Source organism: Argentina silus (genome assembly GCF_951799395.1).
Source record: "Argentina silus genome assembly, chromosome: 12".
NCBI lineage: Eukaryota > Metazoa > Chordata > Actinopteri > Argentiniformes > Argentinidae > Argentina > Argentina silus.
The window spans coordinates 11445770-11464302 of record NC_139666.1 but is presented as its reverse complement, the minus strand read 5'-3'; the positions used below and the strand labels follow the sequence as shown (position 1 = coordinate 11464302).

The following is an 18533-nucleotide window of genomic DNA, read 5'->3' as shown; positions in this document are numbered from 1 at the left end:
TTCAACAAATTCTGATATCTTTTAAGTGACAATTTTAATGTTAAGAGCAATACATAAGTAATTGTACAAAGACATTCAGATTGATTTTACAAGTGGACTTTTGGTGCATCTAGGTTAAAGGAAAATAGAAAAACATGAGCTTATGTTATGATGAGATGTCTACATTCCTGGCTGTAGTAAGGATGTGATACATTTACTACCGTTTAAGTGAACAGGGGCACAGGTAGTGAACACATGAATGATTACCGCAAATACATACTCAGGGTGTTTTGGCAGACAAGTGGCCATGTAAAACCCAAAGTGCTTACAGTATATGTATGGATTCAGACACATGAGACCTGGAGTTGACATTGTACCCTTAAGGCATCTGGTTCTTGAGTACTGGAAAAAAATGCCAGCTGATTTGTATTGCAGAGAAAGATGGCTTTGTTTCTTGTCGTGTCTGAGGTTGATAGCCCTATCACTTATCCCAGTGGAGAGCGGTGCTTAACCAGAGAATGCATAAGTATCCAAGTAGGTGTATTAAATCTGACTACAATGTCTCCAAAGAAAGATGTCCACACTCCTGATGACAATGTTGTCATTGTGTCTTTTCCTCAAATCAGAACAAGGCGGCTGATATTAAGACACCCATCCCTGGTCCCTAGACTGGCATTTCCATGGCGATTAGGCAGACAGGCGCTGAGCCGCCAGCTCCTCTGCGTCATCCCTGTTCTCGTTAATCTCTGCCAAGGTTCGGACGAAACGGGTCCATTCGTCGTTGCGTGGAACGGCGATTTGCTGGAGGGAAAAACAATACAGAGAAATTTGTCAACTCATATTATTGAAGCTCCAACCCTCTCAAGGGCCAGGGGATCACAGGCAATTTTCTAACTGTCACCAAGACCTGACCCCTCCCTGGCAGAGATCAGGGGGTAGAGCTGCTCTCTCTATCTGGGGCTTAGCAGTCAGGCCATGACTGACATAGACACTCAGAGACCCTCGGGAGTAGACTCCAGGGAGCAGAGCTCTGACAATGGCTTAATTGTGGTCCAGAGACAGGGAGCCAAATTTTATAACTCTGGCCCCCTAACCTCCACTCCAGATACAGGGAACAACCCTGTTGAACCGCAATCATCTTAGTTTATTTCTCATTTCTGATGTGCAATAATTCTGCACGAATAAACACATTCTTATGTTTGTCAAATCTGGTTCAAGTATAGTTCACTCAGTTGTGTCATATTATTCTATGGTACAAATATTGTCCCAGTGTTGCCCCACTCACCTCTCCAACGTCATAAACAAGGATCTGTCCATCAGAGTCTCCCACAGCGATCTCTCTGCCGGAGTGGGCCCACCGCACACGGTTCAGGGCTGGGTTCCCCTCTACAGTAGTACTGGCTGTAGGAACCTATCAAAACAACACTGTGTTTGTCAAGACCCTCAGAACACCAACACAGATTGATTGGCTCTGTAGAACACTATTAATGCTATCAGAATCTCTATGATTTCGTATGGTAGTCTAACTCATATACCGTACACCACATGATGTTCACTGATTTTTGGAAAAACAGAATTATGGGCTCAGTAAGAACTGGGCGTGGGAGTTGGGAGTCGGAGATGATGCATTACTGAGTGAGAGATCCTGTGAAAACACTGTCAGACATAGAGAATAAAACAGTGTTCTAGATCCACAGTGTCAGATACCTCAGTGTCGTTGTTGAGGTTCCACAGATCAAGATGGCCCACTCCATCCACACATGCAAACAGAGCTGGGTGAGTGGGAGACCACATGACATCATAGACGTAGTCTGAGTTGTCCTCAAACGAATACAGTGGCTTGTTATTCTGTAAGAGAGAGAGAGAGAGAGAGATGTGAAAACACATTTAAAAAATCTGAACAGCCAGAGCTAAATATAAAAAGAGCATTGCTGTGTGTTAAGGAATACCTTGGTGCTCCACAGCTTGACCGTCCAATCGAAGGAGGAGGTGACAAACAGGTGTGAGAAGTCGATGGGGCCTGCAGCTGTGTGGCAGTCGATCCCTGTGATTGGTCCATGGTGGCCCTCAAACATCTCACTGATGCCTGCTTTACTGTGAACCACAAAGATGATACACAGGGAATAAGCACCAAACACTGACCAACCATCACATCATTATCATTTCCTAAGGAATAGTTCAGTATAAATTGACAGCACATATGTGATCTAAAGGTTACTAATACTGTATATTATGATATACTCTACATTTGAATATGTGACAACTACCATTATTCACAAACAGCCAAGTGGGAATAAGAATTTCATAGCTCACACACTTAACTCAAGGCCTTTGTTTTGGTCTCGGTTTAGGTTGGGCATAACACTCAGCATGATTTTGAGAGATACTGATGGACCCCAGCAGTATTCACCTTCATTATTTAAAATGCCATGACTCTGGGTATTACCAGCTCAGTGGTATGGCGCTGCTTCCAGACTCTGCCTGGTCACATGGCACTGAGCTGTTACCAGACTAGGGCTCTGACAATTACCCGGAGAGGTAAATACTCAGCGTGAGTGATGCTTATGCGTTATTAACTGGGATGAGAGTATCATACCATTGTAAATGAGGTGGAAAATCATTCCCTCAATTACAGCCGTGATCCTGCGATGCAAATCCGAGCAACTATCCCCTCTCTGCGGTCTCTGGGCATAATGCAGGACTTTAGCACCACATCCCTAACAGACCTGGGCTCTACCATTGAAGCGCTCTGATTCGGGACATGCTGCCTTGTCTGTCGCCTCAGTGCTGGACGATACAGCGACTGTACTGAAGCCGCTCGTTCTCAAATGAGAGCATTGTGCGACGAACTCCAGTTTCATGTCTCTATGGGACAACCAGTTTTAAACAAACTCTCTCACTCCGAGAGAGAGAGAGAGAGAGAGAGAGAAAAAAAAAAAAAAAACTCCAATGAAAAAGAAGGGGAAAAAATGATTTGTTTCCCCTCCATGTGTGCCCCGTTTATGTTGAACAACCTTTACAAACACAACTGACAGAAGCTGAAAGAAAAACAGGATGGCTGGGTAGGAGTGAAACCTCAAACAGCAGGAGATCAAGTGTTGGATTCATATGGTTTTGGGAAGTGAGAGGGATATATTTATTTGACACACTGTTTTAGCCCGGGCCCTAACAAGCCTCCCCAGTTTCCTGTACGGTAGGTGTCCGGTGGGTAAAGGGACGAGAGGGCGAGCCTGGCTATTGGTGCAGCTATAGCTACCTTCCATGACGACATGCCATGTAGACAGAGCCGTCCTCGCTCCCCACCGCAAAGTTGTTGACGTCTCCGAGGGGGAAAGACATGGAGGTGACAGCTACAGCCTTGGACTGCTTGAACACCAGCTCCAGGCTGTCCTGTAGGAGAGGGGGGAGGAGGAGGAGGAGGAGGGGAGGTAGAATAACATTCAGAAACAGATCTCTGCCCTGCCTTCATGTTAACACACACACTAGGACTAACCACAGCCTATAAATTTCACTTGACAGTTTATTAATGCATAATCTAAATTCAGCTAGCACTTTATAAATGATTAACATTTGACATGGGGGTTTGGCAGCACAGTCGGAATGACATGGCTACCAAAGTTAATTTCCTTGACTTTGAAAAATGAGTTGCACCAGAAATATAATGTTATTGCCAGGAGAGAAAAAAAAAACGGATGGGTCTAGTGAGGTGCCCATGTTTGACATTTCACTATGAATTAAGCAACAGACAGTAAAGCCTATATGAAAAACAGCGACAAATACTGCTGTCTCTGTCTCCCTCTAACCTTGGAAAAAATAATACAAATGTGGAAAAATCCAATCCCAATCCCATCTCATTGTGGCGATGATAAGACATATTCCTCCATGTGATACCTGTGGCTGAGACAGCATGTCCAGGCTCCAGGAGCACATCTTGCCGTCGGTGGAGATGCTGATGAGGTTGTGGGCGTTCTGAGTGCCCACCACATTCACACAGTACACTGGGTGCTGCAGAGACAGAGGGGACGAGATCAACAATGAGTCTGTATATATCACACTATCACAGTCATGCACTCTGGTCTATTAAAGGGACAATCTGGGAGTCAAACAACAACAACGCAATCTCCTTGCCTTTTTTTGGGTAAAGAGCTGAGGAATGGGGCTGCAGAAATGTAACCACTCTCAAATTCATAGTATGAGCTATGGATGCAAGGACTGACCGTCCATGAGATCAAAATTATCATTTTAATCATGTTTTGAAGCTATAGAGTGTTTGTTTACAATGACATTGTTTACAAACAAGTAAACAAGCTTATATTTTCTTATATGTTCTGATGAGGTAAGACAGTTGAACTATGCTCATGGGGCATTTATACGTTTTATTCTTTAAGAATCAATGGTGATATATCATGAATTTAAAAGACTGGATGTAACAATCCCAGATTGCCCCTTTAAACCACATAATATATATTATGTATAACCTCAATAGTAGAGTTCAAAACATGTTTGTCACTTCTGTCACCTCTCATGCAGACGACAGTTCTGTATTGAGCCACACTGTACTGTGTGTTATTAACAGTTCTGCATTGTGCCATATAGAACTGTGTGTTATTAACAGTTCTGTGTTGTGCCATATAGAACTGTGTGTTATTAACAGTTCTGCGTTGTGCCATATAGAACTGTGTGTTATTAACAGTTCTGTGTTGTACCGTGTGTGCAGCCGCTGACAGAGGGGTTCTCTGCACCGGGGTCCTCTTGTTGCTCCTGTTATCCCACAAGACGATCTGACCAGAGTACGTGCCCCCCACAACCAGGTTAGGGTGGAACTTGGCAAAGGCTACTGACATCACAGCAGACTGGCAGAGGGCGGGAGAGAGACAGAGAGACGGAGAGAGAGAGAGAGAGAGAGAGAGAGAGAGGGAGAGACATATTCAGTGTCTGCTGAGGTGAATGAGTGCTCAGTGAGACGGCCGGGGCGACAGGTCTCTCTGTGGTAATGTCAGATGTCACCTCCAATCAACGACTGCTGCGTGCAGCCCCCAATTTCAGACTCACTAGAAATAATATACAGACCTGGCCATTCACGGTAATGCAGCGCTATGCCAGCATGCTGTATAGCGTGCTGCTTATTTTCTTTTTTAGAGTTTAACAATCTTGTGTTTTCCATGACTCACACCTCGCCACTCACAGCTCAGCCTTCTCCTGCGGGCTGCTCACGACAGGATATATCACGTATGGATTATGTCCACATTATTCATACACGGTTATTATGTCTCCATTCTCTTTTGCCAAGTCTCTACCTGCTCTGGCTGAAGTCATCGCCCCGTAGTCCCCCGTCTCAATAAACCAACCCCAAACATCTCATCGAATGTTCGCATTAATTAATCTCAGTGATTTTTTCCAAAATGTGACACTCCAGTGAGGAAAAATCACATTTCCCGCCCACTTAGAGGGCATGAAGAAAAATTAGTTCACACTTCTGTTCGGTTGTATTCGTCAGAGCGATGTGCCTCTCGACTACATCCGCTCTGAAGGTAGCCACATGTGGTTCTACTCAACCTGTCCTGGTCTGGGAACCTCAGGGCATGCAGTATAATAAGGCAGACTAGCGGAGGACCTGCTCTCCGTGCTGAACACAGGGCCCTTGTTTAGATATACATGATAACTAACTACCCCAGCCCTCCACAACACTGCACACTTAATATTCCTGCAGTCTATAGCTTGGATGCCAGTCAGCTCCAGCACCATGGGTCTTCTCCAACTAACATGTGTTTGTGGACAGATGTGGTGGATGTGTAATGCCAACCCGGTGAAATCACAGTGTGGATGAAGGGAGGATGGGGGGGGGCTGGGAGGGAGGGATGGTTGGCAGTGTTCCACACTCGTCAGAGGTAGAGCCACCCATGAGACAGAGGGGAGGGGGTGGGGGGTGGGGGTGGTGGTGGGGGGGGGGCTTCAATACCTGGCAGTGGAAGACGTACTCGGGCGTGGTCTTCTTGTACTTCATGTTCCAGACCAGGGCCACCCCGTCCGGCTCATGGGGGGCGTCCTCGTTGTTGTTGTATGAGGCAACCAGCAGCTCAGGATACTGGTGACAGACAAATCAGCCCAAATGAATGTCAGGAGGAAGTAGACATGGCCCCCAGGCTTGGCTCCATGTGAACAAGCCTCCCCTGCTCTCCGCGGTGCCACTGAATGCCTAGTAGAATGCGTAACCGCCCCTCCTTCAACAAGATTTATGGCCGGGAAACTTTTTCTACCCAACAGCAGTCTGGTAAATAAAGTTTGCATCTTAAACCTACGACTGTGCATAATGTTTTAAGCACTAGACTTCTGAGAAGAGCTGAACAAACCATAATAGTAAAGTTGGCCGCTGCAGGTCATTGAGGACCTTTGAAACTCAACCCTTCAGCGCACACTAAAAACACTGGCAGAGATGGCTGAAGAACGAATGGCTTGAACGGCCCTGCTTTCAAACACTTACCAGATGTAAACAAACCATTAACCTCTGCTGCTTCTCATATTGTTAAAACTGAAGTCTACAGTTTGTGAATATACAATTTAGCGCAAGGGGGATGGATATCGCTCTGAGCAAGCAAGGTTGTTGAACAATGAGTTGGTGTTCAATCAATGTCAGAAGCCATTGTAGAACTCTGAATCAAATGAAGAGAGACGTAAGGGGAAACAAATCATTATGGACTCCAACTAAGTGACAATTTGTGCGTGACATAAGTTCGAGGTTCCTGGGGCATTGTGGTTAAATGTATAATATGCTAAATAAGTGTCACATAAATCAAACAGAATTAGGCCACCAGCTTGATAAGTCATTTCAATGCAATAACATTCTTTATACTAATAATAGCAAACAATAAGTGGCTCAATTATAAGACAAAAAGGTACAGCAGGCCAGTGAAAGCTCAAATAACTGTGTTTTGCATATCAACATGTAAAATGATGCCGTGCGTTTTCCCTCAGTGACTAAGACGCTGAAGGGGAGAGTCATGACGATGACCTGGTTCTGACGATGCAAGGCTGTTACCTGAGGGGACCAGTCCAGACAGGTGACAACACGGTGTTTGGACCAGCGCTCGTCCATAAACTGCCTGTTCAGAAACAACTTGGCCCCTGCCTGGATCTCCCTAGAAAATAAAATAATTTTTAAAAAAAAGAGTCAAAATACAACAGAAACTGTAGCGTCTTGTAAAGTCAAGTAAATGCGTGATGTTAGCCGTTTACCCTTCCTTTTCTTCCAGGTCGCGGCCGCTGTAGTCAAAGAACATGTCCACATGTTCGGAGAGCGCTCGCTCCACGATACGGGTGCTGTGGTCGAAGAAAGTCATAAACTCCTCAGAGTGCAGGATCTGCAGCTTCTCCTCCTCTGTCAGCTCATGTGGGGGTGCTACAGACAGCCAGACAGACAGACAGACAGACAGACATAATGGTCGTGGACTATAAATTACTAGCTCATAGGTGTGGGCTGTGTTCTCCATTTCCAACTAATTTCAAAAACAGCGACTTGCAATAGTTGTAATTTTTTAAAAGTTGATTCCATAAATATCAGAATTTCTTATTTGTGAAATTCAATGGTTGTTGAATTTTTTAAATAAATAAATAAATGAAATTCCATCAACACTGTTTCACATACAACACCTTTGATAGTTGTCACCTGTTGCAGTTGAATTCTAGCATTGTTAGTGAGAGACCTAGTGTAGAAGTATATCAAGGAGTTGCAACTCTAGCCTACCTTCCTCCTCCTCCTTCTGGATTGGTTTCTCAGTTTGGGTCTCAATCTCTGCTTCTGCTGGAGCCGTTTCCTCCTCCTCTTCCTCTTCTGTTAAAACAAGATATAAACTTGTAAATATCAGTTAAAGACTGGACAAAGCCTGACAAAACTTCGCACTTCATTGTTTAGTAATTAAAAATCTAATTCTATAGGAGTACTATAAAGATTGAATTGTAGAGCAACCAATTTGCTAAATTAAATCTACGAATGGCATTACCATAAGTGCATATAAATGGTGAACATTACAACTAAACATCCATGTCTGTGTGAACATGGTTTTATTTCTACTGGGTGCTACAACTGCAACAAAGTAATTATTTCTCTTTCCAAAAAGCATTCTGAATTGCCAGCAGGCTAGCATGGGTATGGGAATGGAATGATTCAGTTTCTCGCGATTTAGCCAACACATTGTCACCTCCCTGAAAGGACCTGCGCCTTCTAAAGAGCTCAAGGTTGTCATTTGTGTGGAAGGGGGAGGACGCAGCGGGGGTCTTGTCGTAGGGTCCCCCTCCCCCCCTCCCCTTTCCCCTAACTCTGATAATGAGACCTAGCCATTCAACAGGGAGTGCACTTGTCAGTGCAGCCATCTCCTCTGTGTCCCAGTAACAAGTTGCCCCCTTCCAGGCCAGGGGGCAGCGGGGCAGAGGGCGTGGAGCAGCTGCCCGAGGCCGCTCCCATTGGTCCAGCCAGCTGACGGGACGGTGCTGAAGCAGATGGCCCTACTGCTGGGATTGTCTTGTTCTACTGAAAGGTGGCATGAGGATGGCACAGAGGTTTTCCGCCTGGCCGCCCCTACACAAGCCTCTCCCTGAACGACAAGCCTGTGCAATTACCGTCCTAGCAGGGGGTCCTACAACTGCTATTCAACACCAGAGAATGTACAACAAAATACAGCTTGTAGGCCTGACCAGCTGGCAAACCACACACTGGCTCAAACTCACACGAGGCGAATCTGCTTTCTCAAACAAACATCTCACATCCTCCTTTACCCCTTCAATGTATAAATGGATAGTCTAAACAAACATTTTGCATGTGTATGAGGAAATATTTGTGTGTTACTTCCGAACCCTATATCATGTAGAGTATATATTATATAGGTTCTGTATCTAGGATGACAGCGATGCACACTTCCATCCCTTGTCCACTGAGATTATCTAAATGATAATGTCATCCGTCACTTTGTCCGTGGAGAATGATTCTTTTTCCTTTCTCAGATGGCGGTTGGGGGGGAGTGTACCGGGTGTTCGGATGTTCTGATGAGTTTACAGAACTGGGTTGATGACACAAACCATTTCAATGTACGGCCGTACTCTGGCAACCAAAAGGAGAAGGTTAAAATCTTTCCTTTCAAGGGCCTCAATCAGGCTTAAAGGAAAACAGTAATCACTGTCTTTCAGCTGGGCCTGGCTGCGCTCGTCAGCCCTTTCCTCGGCGAGGCAGCCAGAGCAATCAACCTGCCAGGCATTAGGAGCGGAAAGACAATCTGAAAATAAAGGGTATAATGCACCTGCCAGCCAAAATGGCCATTTGGAGAAAAGCTAGTGATCCTGCTGACCCTGCTGGGGAGGGAGCACACAGCCGAGGGGGAAAGAAACATTTAACAGAATTCACCCGGATCAGCCATGTCCTGCACACTGACACCTCCCCTCAAAGCAAGCCCAATTATGGCTTTTGTACCACTTAAGAAATAAAAGCTTTTTGGGGGTGGAGCAGGGGGAGGGGGGAGTGTAATCACAGGTCTTTGTCAATGGACAATATATTAATGCAAACGCTATGTGGGTCCAGTGTTGTTCAAGTACAAAACTAATGACCTTTACTCCCCGCTGCAGGTGTGATGGTCGGGTCTAGAGGTCCAGAATGGGTAACAAAAATCGGACTTCCACATTTTAAGTTTATGAAGGCTGCTACACAAACCTTAGCTTCCATTGCTGTAAAGATGAGTGTGGAGTATAGATGAGGATGGAGACAATATCAGTAGAGTGAGCCCACTTAGTACTAAATAAAGAACACAGCTTCATTCAATTCAGTGTTTTCACAGTCTTAAGTAAACAAAGTAGACCAGCGTCAATGAAAACCAGAGAATGTCCCTTCTAATACTTAAAACACATTTATGCTATTAGTTTAACGACAATTAAATGATATGGCATCAACAAATCATAACGTAATGCCCCAAATAAGGCAGGCGATTTCAGCAGTCAGACAACAGCAACTCTGACAAGCAGGTTGATGAGGTCTCAGTCAGCTGTGAAGCGTCTCTCACAGCCCTCTGTCCCTCTCTGTCCGTCTGTCTCTCTCTCTCAACAGACAAGAGGGTTAGAACACGAAATGACCATTCTGTGAATGTGATGATCGAAAAGGTTTATATCATGTCCCCCCTGCTTGATAGAATCGTGAAGAAAAATGTGGTGAGATATCCGAGATTTGTCATTGATCACTTTCATGTTAAATCTTGACCTTGAATGAACGCAATTTAATTAGACATGAGTAGCATGTTGAAAGTCTGGTTAGAATGGTATATTGAAGTTCAGAAAAAAAAAAAGATTCAATTCAACAATGAACAGTTAGCAGAAGTAGCTTACTAATCGTCAAGTGCGAGTGTAGGAAAGGTGACTATGTTCAAAGAGTGCCACTTCAAACAAGAGGCTATTGAGGTCCTTCAGTGATTAAAAGTTTTGACCTTCCTCTGAATTCCAAGTGATTAAAACAATTACATTTAATTACATTTCTAATTTACTCAAAAGCTTCACACTCCTGTATACCCGAAGCCTTTTTACACTGAGCACCAGACAGACCACTCAGACCACTCCCCCATATCTTTCTCCATAATTACAACCTCTTGTTAGTAGTTATTGCAGTCTGAACATGTTATTGTTGTAGATATACCACAGTGGATTTCTGCACATCAGGTCTGATTCGCTGCCTTTCCTTCCATGACCTAGAGAGGGAATCACCCCCAAACAAGATAGTGACCATTTTCAAATGGTGGTGGTCCTAGTTGCATAAGGAGTAGTGAGTAGGCCTATATTTGCCTTTACGAAAAGCCCATGTGGTCTATTAGGATCTAGGATCTATTAGGTCTAGAGGAAGTCCAGTGGATCTGGGATGAACTGTGAAAAAACACTGCCCCTAGACTCCCCAAAATACAGGCTACACAGGGGGGGGGGGCTATGGGGCACTACTCCCTCTTTCTCTCTGTAGCATGGCAGCGCCTCCCTCTCATACCACCGCCTGCTGACCTTGAGAGTGCCGCGCCGTCGCCTCCTCTTGACAACATGATGAATCGCTCAATCAGTGCACGCGCCCGACGCCACCCCCAACATCAAATATGAGCAGAGCGGCGCGAGCAGGCAAGGGGACGCCGTCTCACCAAGTGCCAGGAGTGATGGCGTGAAAACGCACAATGTCACTGAGTGTGTTTTGTTATGTGCCTATTCGCTGAAGGGAGAAGACAGGGAAGCGAGAGAGTTGATGAAATGATTACATAGTGGCATAGAGCGAAGGGGGTCTAGTGTTGAACAGCCGGCAGGAACCATCCTTGTTTAACACACTTTTACAATGCCCTAGAGAGTCCATGCACCTCCCCAGAACAGAACAGAGAGGGCTGCTCTTCATCCTTCACTGGCCCTGCTTATGGTTTTCCACAGAATCACACAATTTGTTCGCAGCAAGACAGGCCAATTCACATTCCTCAATGACAAATCACCACAAGTCATCTGGCTAGTTTCCACCAGAGAGATTGATCTGACAGGAGACCGGGTTCTAGGCAGGCTTAAGTGTGAAGAGGAAGTTCGAAGACTTGGTTCTCTAGCACAAAGACAACCAGCTCAACTAGGGAACGGAGCTTTGTTCATAACCCCAGTCCTCGCTGAGTAAACTCACTCACATTGTTATTGTAATAACAAAAGAGTGTACAGTCAGTAACCTGATCATGTAAATACAGGCTTACTGGATAAATGAACAAAAACAACAAACAAGCAGCGTTGGCAGTAGCTAGCTCTGATACGTCTTTCTAATAATGAAGATTAAATAAGTGAGATGGGGTTAATTCCAGGAGACCCTCAACTGCATCTTGCGAACTAAAGACACTCTATTGAAAGAGGAGCGGGATCACATCATCACACATAATTGTGGCACATGTGGTCAACATGTGGATGTTATGGGTAAATATTATTTTTTGAAGATATGCATCGCTGACCACATGAAAGCTGTGCAGCAATTAAATACATTGCATACATTGACATGTTTCAGATGCACTAGCCGGGTATGCACATAACATTTCATATCTCCCCCAATTTACTGTTTCTTTTCCCTATTGGCCCTACTGGTCAGTGGATGGGGGTGAGTGGAGGGGGGGGGGGGGTTAAAAGGAGTGGGCCTAGTGTGTGAATTTAATCTCTCCTTTGCCTTCTTATGTTTCCCGGACCCCTGCAATTTTCCATAGCTTTCATCTCTACTCGGTAAGGCCAGATCATTTCCACTCTGTGTTCACTTCCTGCTCCCACTCGTATGATCATACAGGCCAGCCGGCCACAACACACACACACATACACACACACACACACACACACACACACACACACAGCAGTGTTCGCCAACACTGATAACCAACTGCACTGTTCTCAGTAAACAGTCAACAGTAAAGTCTTGTAAAGTTGTCGCAAGTATCTAATAATTAAGGCGTATTAAACTCGTGGTCAGAATTCTCACCTTCCTTCTGCTGGGTCACAACAGGTGTCTGTGTCTCCTTGGTGTAGGACACGGTCTCCTTGGGTGGGAAGTCAACATGGGTGATCTTAGCCATACCCAGCTTTAGAGGTCCTCGCCTAAATGCACAGCAAAACTTCACATACAACGCAGGGCCGTGGACACCAGACTGCAGGACATGACACCGGGTATGAGACCCAGCACAACTAACAGTTCTCACATCCCAAACATTTCATTTGTACTTCATCACATCCATTGCTTTTGAAACATATGCGGACATTTTCAAACTATCACTTACTCACGGAGCAGAAAAGGTGGGCTAACGGACGTTCAGTTAGCATTATGAATGAAAGATGCCTCACATATGCATGCACCGAAACTTGATTGTTAAACATTATAATCTGAATTGAAATAATGATTTGGGAGATGGTCAAGAGGAGCAACGGTGCCCGGAGGTTGAAAGAGGGGTGAAATGAACAAAGGAGGAGAAGAAGATAGTGTCCAATACCCCAGCTCAGAGTCAGAGTGAAGCTGAAGAGTGGACGGGTCAGAGTCCCAGTGCAGAGTCCTGGTTAGTGTCACAGCAACAAGCCGGCATTAGTGAGAGAAAGCAGGCATAAACCAAGAGGAAACAAGTTAGAACTTATACACTCAACATGCCCATCGAAACATACAGGTCACAAATCAAACTTTTGTTCAATTCTTTCCACAATATTCCACTTCAGAAAAAAACTGTCATTCTCCATCGAACTTTGCCTTGATATGTTGATACGGAGAAGGGGAGGGGGGGTTGTTACCAAGACAACCCTCTATTACACACCAAAAATGAATAATGTACTGAATATCAGGCAGAGGGATCAAGGACAGTATCTGTTTAAAATGCATGGACACACAGGGCCTGTGAGTGGGATGACACTGGGTCTAATGAGCAGCCTGAGGGGCTGATATAGCCTGAACCGTGTCACACCAACCACCCTGGATCTCACGTGAAGGGAGGGGGAGGGTAAGGGAGAGGGAGAGACGAGCAAGAGAGGCAGAGGGAGAGACAGAGAGAGAGAGAGAACAGCAAGAGAGGCAAAGGGAGAGGGAGAAAGAGGGAGAGAGAGAGAGAGAGGGAGAGAGTTAGCTCCTTTGAATTTAATTGAATTAAGAGAGGGAGAGAGAGAGAGGTAGAGAGCAAGAGGCAGAGAAAGAGAGAAAGAGAGAGAGAAAGAGAGAGAGAAAGAGAGAGAGAGAGAGAGAGAGAGCCCTAAGGGGGAAAACATGACCTCCATGTGTGTAGGAAATGGCCATGCTGGTGAGGGAAATGAGTCAACACGTAGGGCCCAGGGCTGGAGGAAGAGCTCCCTGGCCCTGATGGGACACTGGGGGAGCTAGAGTTTCAGCACAGGGACGGGGCTCTAATTAGGGGTTAAGAAGTCCCTCAGGCATCGCGGGAGCCTGGTGTTTTATTGTTCATTTAGGACTCTTCTAATTCAACAGCACACAAACAAAATAAACATGCACACCCTTAGCATAAGCTAGTCATCATTCTCTTTAATTATATAAAACTGCACCCAAGCTTGAGATGGGATACTGTTAATACACAGTAAATACTTTGCAAATGCTGAAGCGTAGTCTGTGATGAACTATACTAGATATACTATACTAGTAATGTGTAACTTCTTGCCCAATGTATAAATTGCTGAGTATTGAGTCTGAGAAAAACCACAAAGTAGCAATGTTGATGGGCATTTATGTATCGCTAGAGGGAAAAAAACTGTATAGCACAAAAAAAGGATTGTGTTGTCAAAAGTGTGCATGCGTGTGGGTTTAATATGCCAGTAAAACTGTTAGAATACTGGTCCGTCTGGTGTTTTTAATCTCATTTTAAGGCACAGGCCTGTCTCATCTCAATATCTTGAAGTGCAAAAATAAATGTTATAGAGAAGATACATGCTCAAACCTGTGAAAACCAAAGCCTTTAAGATGACACAAATATTTGCCTTGGTTGGGTTGGCAGTCCCTCATTCATTCCTGCAATTAAAAGCCTGAGCGTCGCTACCTAAATTACAGCAGCGCTGCACTGTGCTGACAGAGGATGAAAGCTCTGCCTGAGAGAAAGGAAAGCATTTTGTCATTAAAACATTACGCTCAGGGGTGTTTGTACCTGGGTCCCACGGCGCCATCGCCCGAGTCTTGGCTCCCTGCCTCGCTTGGCGTGCCCACCGATTTGGAGGTTGGAGACATGGGAGGAGGGACTAGATAGTGAAACAGACAGGTATCCTCTGTTACTACGCGCAGAGGCTGGTCTGCTCACAATGGCACAAACGGTATGTCAGTGTTGCGGTGGCAGCAGTGGTAAAAAGAAAAAAAAGAAGGGAGATGCGGCATGCAAAAAAGCAAAAAATGGAGGGGATATGAGCAGCAAAAAAGAGAAAAGAAAAAGAAGAACGGTTATTGTTCATGTCATGTGTAGTAGAAAAGATAAGAAAATCTGAGTAACAAATGCACAGCCCAAATGGATGCAATAATAATAAATAAACAAATGAATGAATAAATAAAACAAGTATCTTAATTGTAATACTGTATCTACAGAATAATATATATATTTATTTTTTTTAAATGTTAGAAATATGCAATCACAAATCAACATATCAAAATCAAATGGATGGTGAGACAACAAGGTTATAGAGGTAAATAAAGGTTAAATAAAAAATAAAAACATGTTAGAAACCAGAAGCGTGAGAGGAAAAATAAAGGATTTGACACATTCAATAGTGGAACCAAAGAAGAAACACTTGTATCCAGAATGTCACAATTATTCTAAAAAATGTTCAACTATGTAGGAAATGCACCAAATCTTACTAAAACATTTTTAAACATTTTAAGTTATTCTTCCAAATCTACTCAAATGAAAGAGTTTCACTTAACATCTGAATCATCTATAACATCAGTTCCCTACATTACTTTGACACAAAGCCTCTTGTTTGCAGGCTGTCAGGCCATAATGGGTCTATCATGGACCACTTCTGCCCCCTTCTGTTAGCTTGGTGACATTGTTCTCTAATGTGAACATATTGACAGGGTTTGTCTCTGGGTGACAAACATTTGCTTTGTACTTATTCAGATTGTCTGGCTCTGGACAGGATCAGATGGTCTAAACTATGCTAGAGGGTTATTCATGTAGGCCTGTAATGCTAATGTTACAGTGATCAACAAAATTATGCAACAGCACTAGTAGAGGTGTTCTTACCGACAGGGACATCTGAGATGATGCCCATGCTCTGCAGAAGGGCATCTGCCTCACGCCTCTTCTTCTCCAGGTCTGAGTCATCCTGTGGGGCAGCATCTCTCTTCTGTTCAGCCTAGGAGACATGCAGAACAGACACATTTATTAGTTCTCAGGTTATGGTTTGACAAGAGGATTTAGGGTGCAGATAACCTGCATTGTTTTCAAAACCCTAACCCTGTTTTCCCTCATCCCTATTTCCTCTCTTAATATTCAGATACTTTGTGCACTCATAAATACAAAGCGTTTCACGGGACTATAGTGTGCGTGAAACCCTGTTTCTCACCTCTTTCTTCTTGCGCTCCTTTTTCTCCTCTCTTATCTGAGCCAGGCGTTGTTTCTTCCTTTCAAGCTCCGCTTTTAGCTCACTTTTGTCTGACATGATGCCAAAGCTGTAAGACACAAACACAGCCTTTTTTAAAACTCCTGAGAGGAGGTGACCAAACCGAATTATCACAGTGGGTCTGATAAATTCCCTGCATTTGTTTGTAAAAATGTACGTATTCAATACTTAAATTGACCGTTTTTATGGGACAAAAGCCCACTAATCCAAACACATTGGAATCGACAGTATGGTCAGAGTCAAATGTTTAAAGAAACTGGGCCTCCATTTTCTGGGTGTTCTCTGAAAGTGTAATAAAACGAGACTAGCACCTGCTCCTTTGCTGTGCTCTGCGTAGGTCAGAGCAGTTTGGCCCTATCAGGGAACCAGTGTTAGCTTTTGATGAGGAAGTTTGAGCAGGGCTCAGATCAGGCTCAAGAGCACACTCTACTGTCTAGACAGAGAATGGTTGGATGCTCTACTATTAGCAGGGTCCTGACCACCTGGTCTGAAACCCCCTTTTCTGGCCAAAAGCCCCATTCAAGCCTCTTTTGTCTGCTGAACTCAACCGAACTTCAGAGAGATTAAGTTGATAATCTCAAGAGAAGCTTTATCGTTCTGCATAAAGCATTAATCAGTCCTCATATCCCCCATAGCACTTGACCCTGTCAGCATCCATCATGGGGACCACTTCTAGGCATTTGTCTTGATTGCACAACTTAGCCTAAGACAATGAATGGATGTCTCTGAGCTTTCATATTGAAATCATTCTCTATGCTATAGACTTTTCATATAAGGTGCACCGCATAGTGTGAAAACCCAATCAATTGGATAAACCACCTTGAAAAGACAATGTGGATATAGATTCAAAACATTGCATTTTCTTCAGATTTTAGAACAGCCTATAAAATCTGCTCTTGCAGGAGGTGTTAAGATTATTATCTTATACCTTTTGGTTCAATGTTTCCTCTATTATAACTTCATTGGGGTGGGCCAAGCCAGGCTTCCCACCTAACTCTGTTTTGGTGTAGCCTAATGTGCTACACAAAATAAGCACTTTGGGGGAAAGACTGGTTAATGCTGACTGCGATGAAGATATACTAGCCTATCCGCTTTCAGTTGCAGTACAAGAAGATGCACTACAGAGCATAGACAACTAAATTCATCAAGGCCATATTTACAATTACTGATAGCAAGGCATACTGTTATGACTCACAATAAAACAAGATGCAACCAGTTGCTAGAGCAGAGATGCCTAAGCTTAAAAATAGATATTGCTCAGCGCACTAAGACCGTAGGCCGAATGATCACTGCCATATGATACAATAAATAATACATTTATTCGTACAGACTGCAGCTCAAAGTGCTGTACATAAAAAGTCAGAGAAACAATAGTACAAACGTGAAATATCACCAATCAGGATGTTTTATGAAGCATGTTTTTTTTTCTATCATAATCAGCTACCTCACTCTAAAGCTGTGTGCTTGTATTAACCTCATTAACTCGGACATCAGCAGCAGATGCTGTCAGTCAGTGAAAGATGCTCGCTAACGGGCAAGAGACGTGATGAGCATCTCATCATCACATCAGCGTCTCTCATGGCTGCTCACTGCCTAGCCTAGCCTTTCTTCTCCAGTTATACACGCCTACCCACATTTTGTATATGAGATAGTGTTAACTAATGTTACAAAAATCAATGTAAGTGTAAAAAGTAATGTGTATGTTGGCAGATTTTCCAAATATATCATCATTGTCATAGCAGCGGCCCCACCCATAACATTGTGCCTGTAGACAAAACTGCTTCGCTTCCGAATGATCCTTTACACTTAGCTAGCGTTGACTTTAACGTATCATACTGAACATTTATCTGTTGCAAAGGTATGTGAGTAGTCGTATGTGATTGTGGGATAATCCGTTTTAACACAACAAAACAAGCTCTTACTAGCCTAGCTAGTTAGCTAAAACACGCTACTCGGCCTACGTACTGCAGAAATGACAGTGGGGGGTTAGCTAGCTAGCTAGCCTGCCAAATCAAAGACAACTGACAACAGGAGTTTTTGCTCGCGATTAAACCGTAGATCTTAACTGTAGCTGACAACGTGAAGCCTACACTACTATACGTAAGCGTTACATACATGTTTAGTCTGTAGCTTGTAAACAAACCTCGATGTCTCCTCGGCTTTAGTGCCTTGAATCACAAGTCATGAAACACCGATAAACACAACGGATGCAGAACTACGGACGCTGAAGACGGACATTCAACTGCAAAGATTTTGCTGAACGTTTGCTTACTGCGCCAGCAGGGAGCGCTCTACTACTCCTAGTTGCAGTTCTCGGCTCCAATGCGTGTATACTACCAGAGATAGCCCATCTCACTAACATATTATAAGGTAGGTTTTTAAGAATACTTCTAGACCAAAATTACACTTTGAGCCGTGGTATCCCGGACACAGATTACGCCTAGCCCTGCACTAAA

General features: G+C 44.1%; 1 protein-coding gene across 2 annotated transcripts; it reads right to left on the bottom strand.

Annotated features, from left to right (window-relative positions):
• Positions 1 to 16: 16 nt before the first annotated feature.
• On the bottom strand, positions 17 to 18280 carry dync1i2a (dynein, cytoplasmic 1, intermediate chain 2a). 2 transcript variants are annotated; one of them, XM_083682340.1, is made up of 16 exons: positions 18221 to 18280; positions 16021 to 16126; positions 15699 to 15810; positions 14613 to 14703; positions 12467 to 12582; positions 7721 to 7807; positions 7213 to 7375; positions 7016 to 7115; positions 5939 to 6064; positions 4686 to 4832; positions 3871 to 3984; positions 3236 to 3369; positions 1929 to 2073; positions 1687 to 1827; positions 1265 to 1390; positions 17 to 780 (listed from the first exon to the last, which is right to left on the bottom strand). In XM_083682340.1, exons 2-16 carry the CDS (start codon positions 16114 to 16116, stop codon positions 667 to 669), a joined length of 1812 nt encoding a protein of 603 aa, XP_083538466.1. In that variant the 5' UTR covers positions 16117 to 16126; positions 18221 to 18280; the 3' UTR covers positions 17 to 666. The 2 variants fall into 2 exon arrangements, with proteins under 2 accessions (XP_083538466.1, XP_083538467.1); XM_083682341.1 differs by lacking the exons at positions 12467 to 12582; positions 16021 to 16126; positions 18221 to 18280 and having other exon boundaries at positions 15699 to 15771.
• Positions 18281 to 18533: the final 253 nt, after the last annotated feature.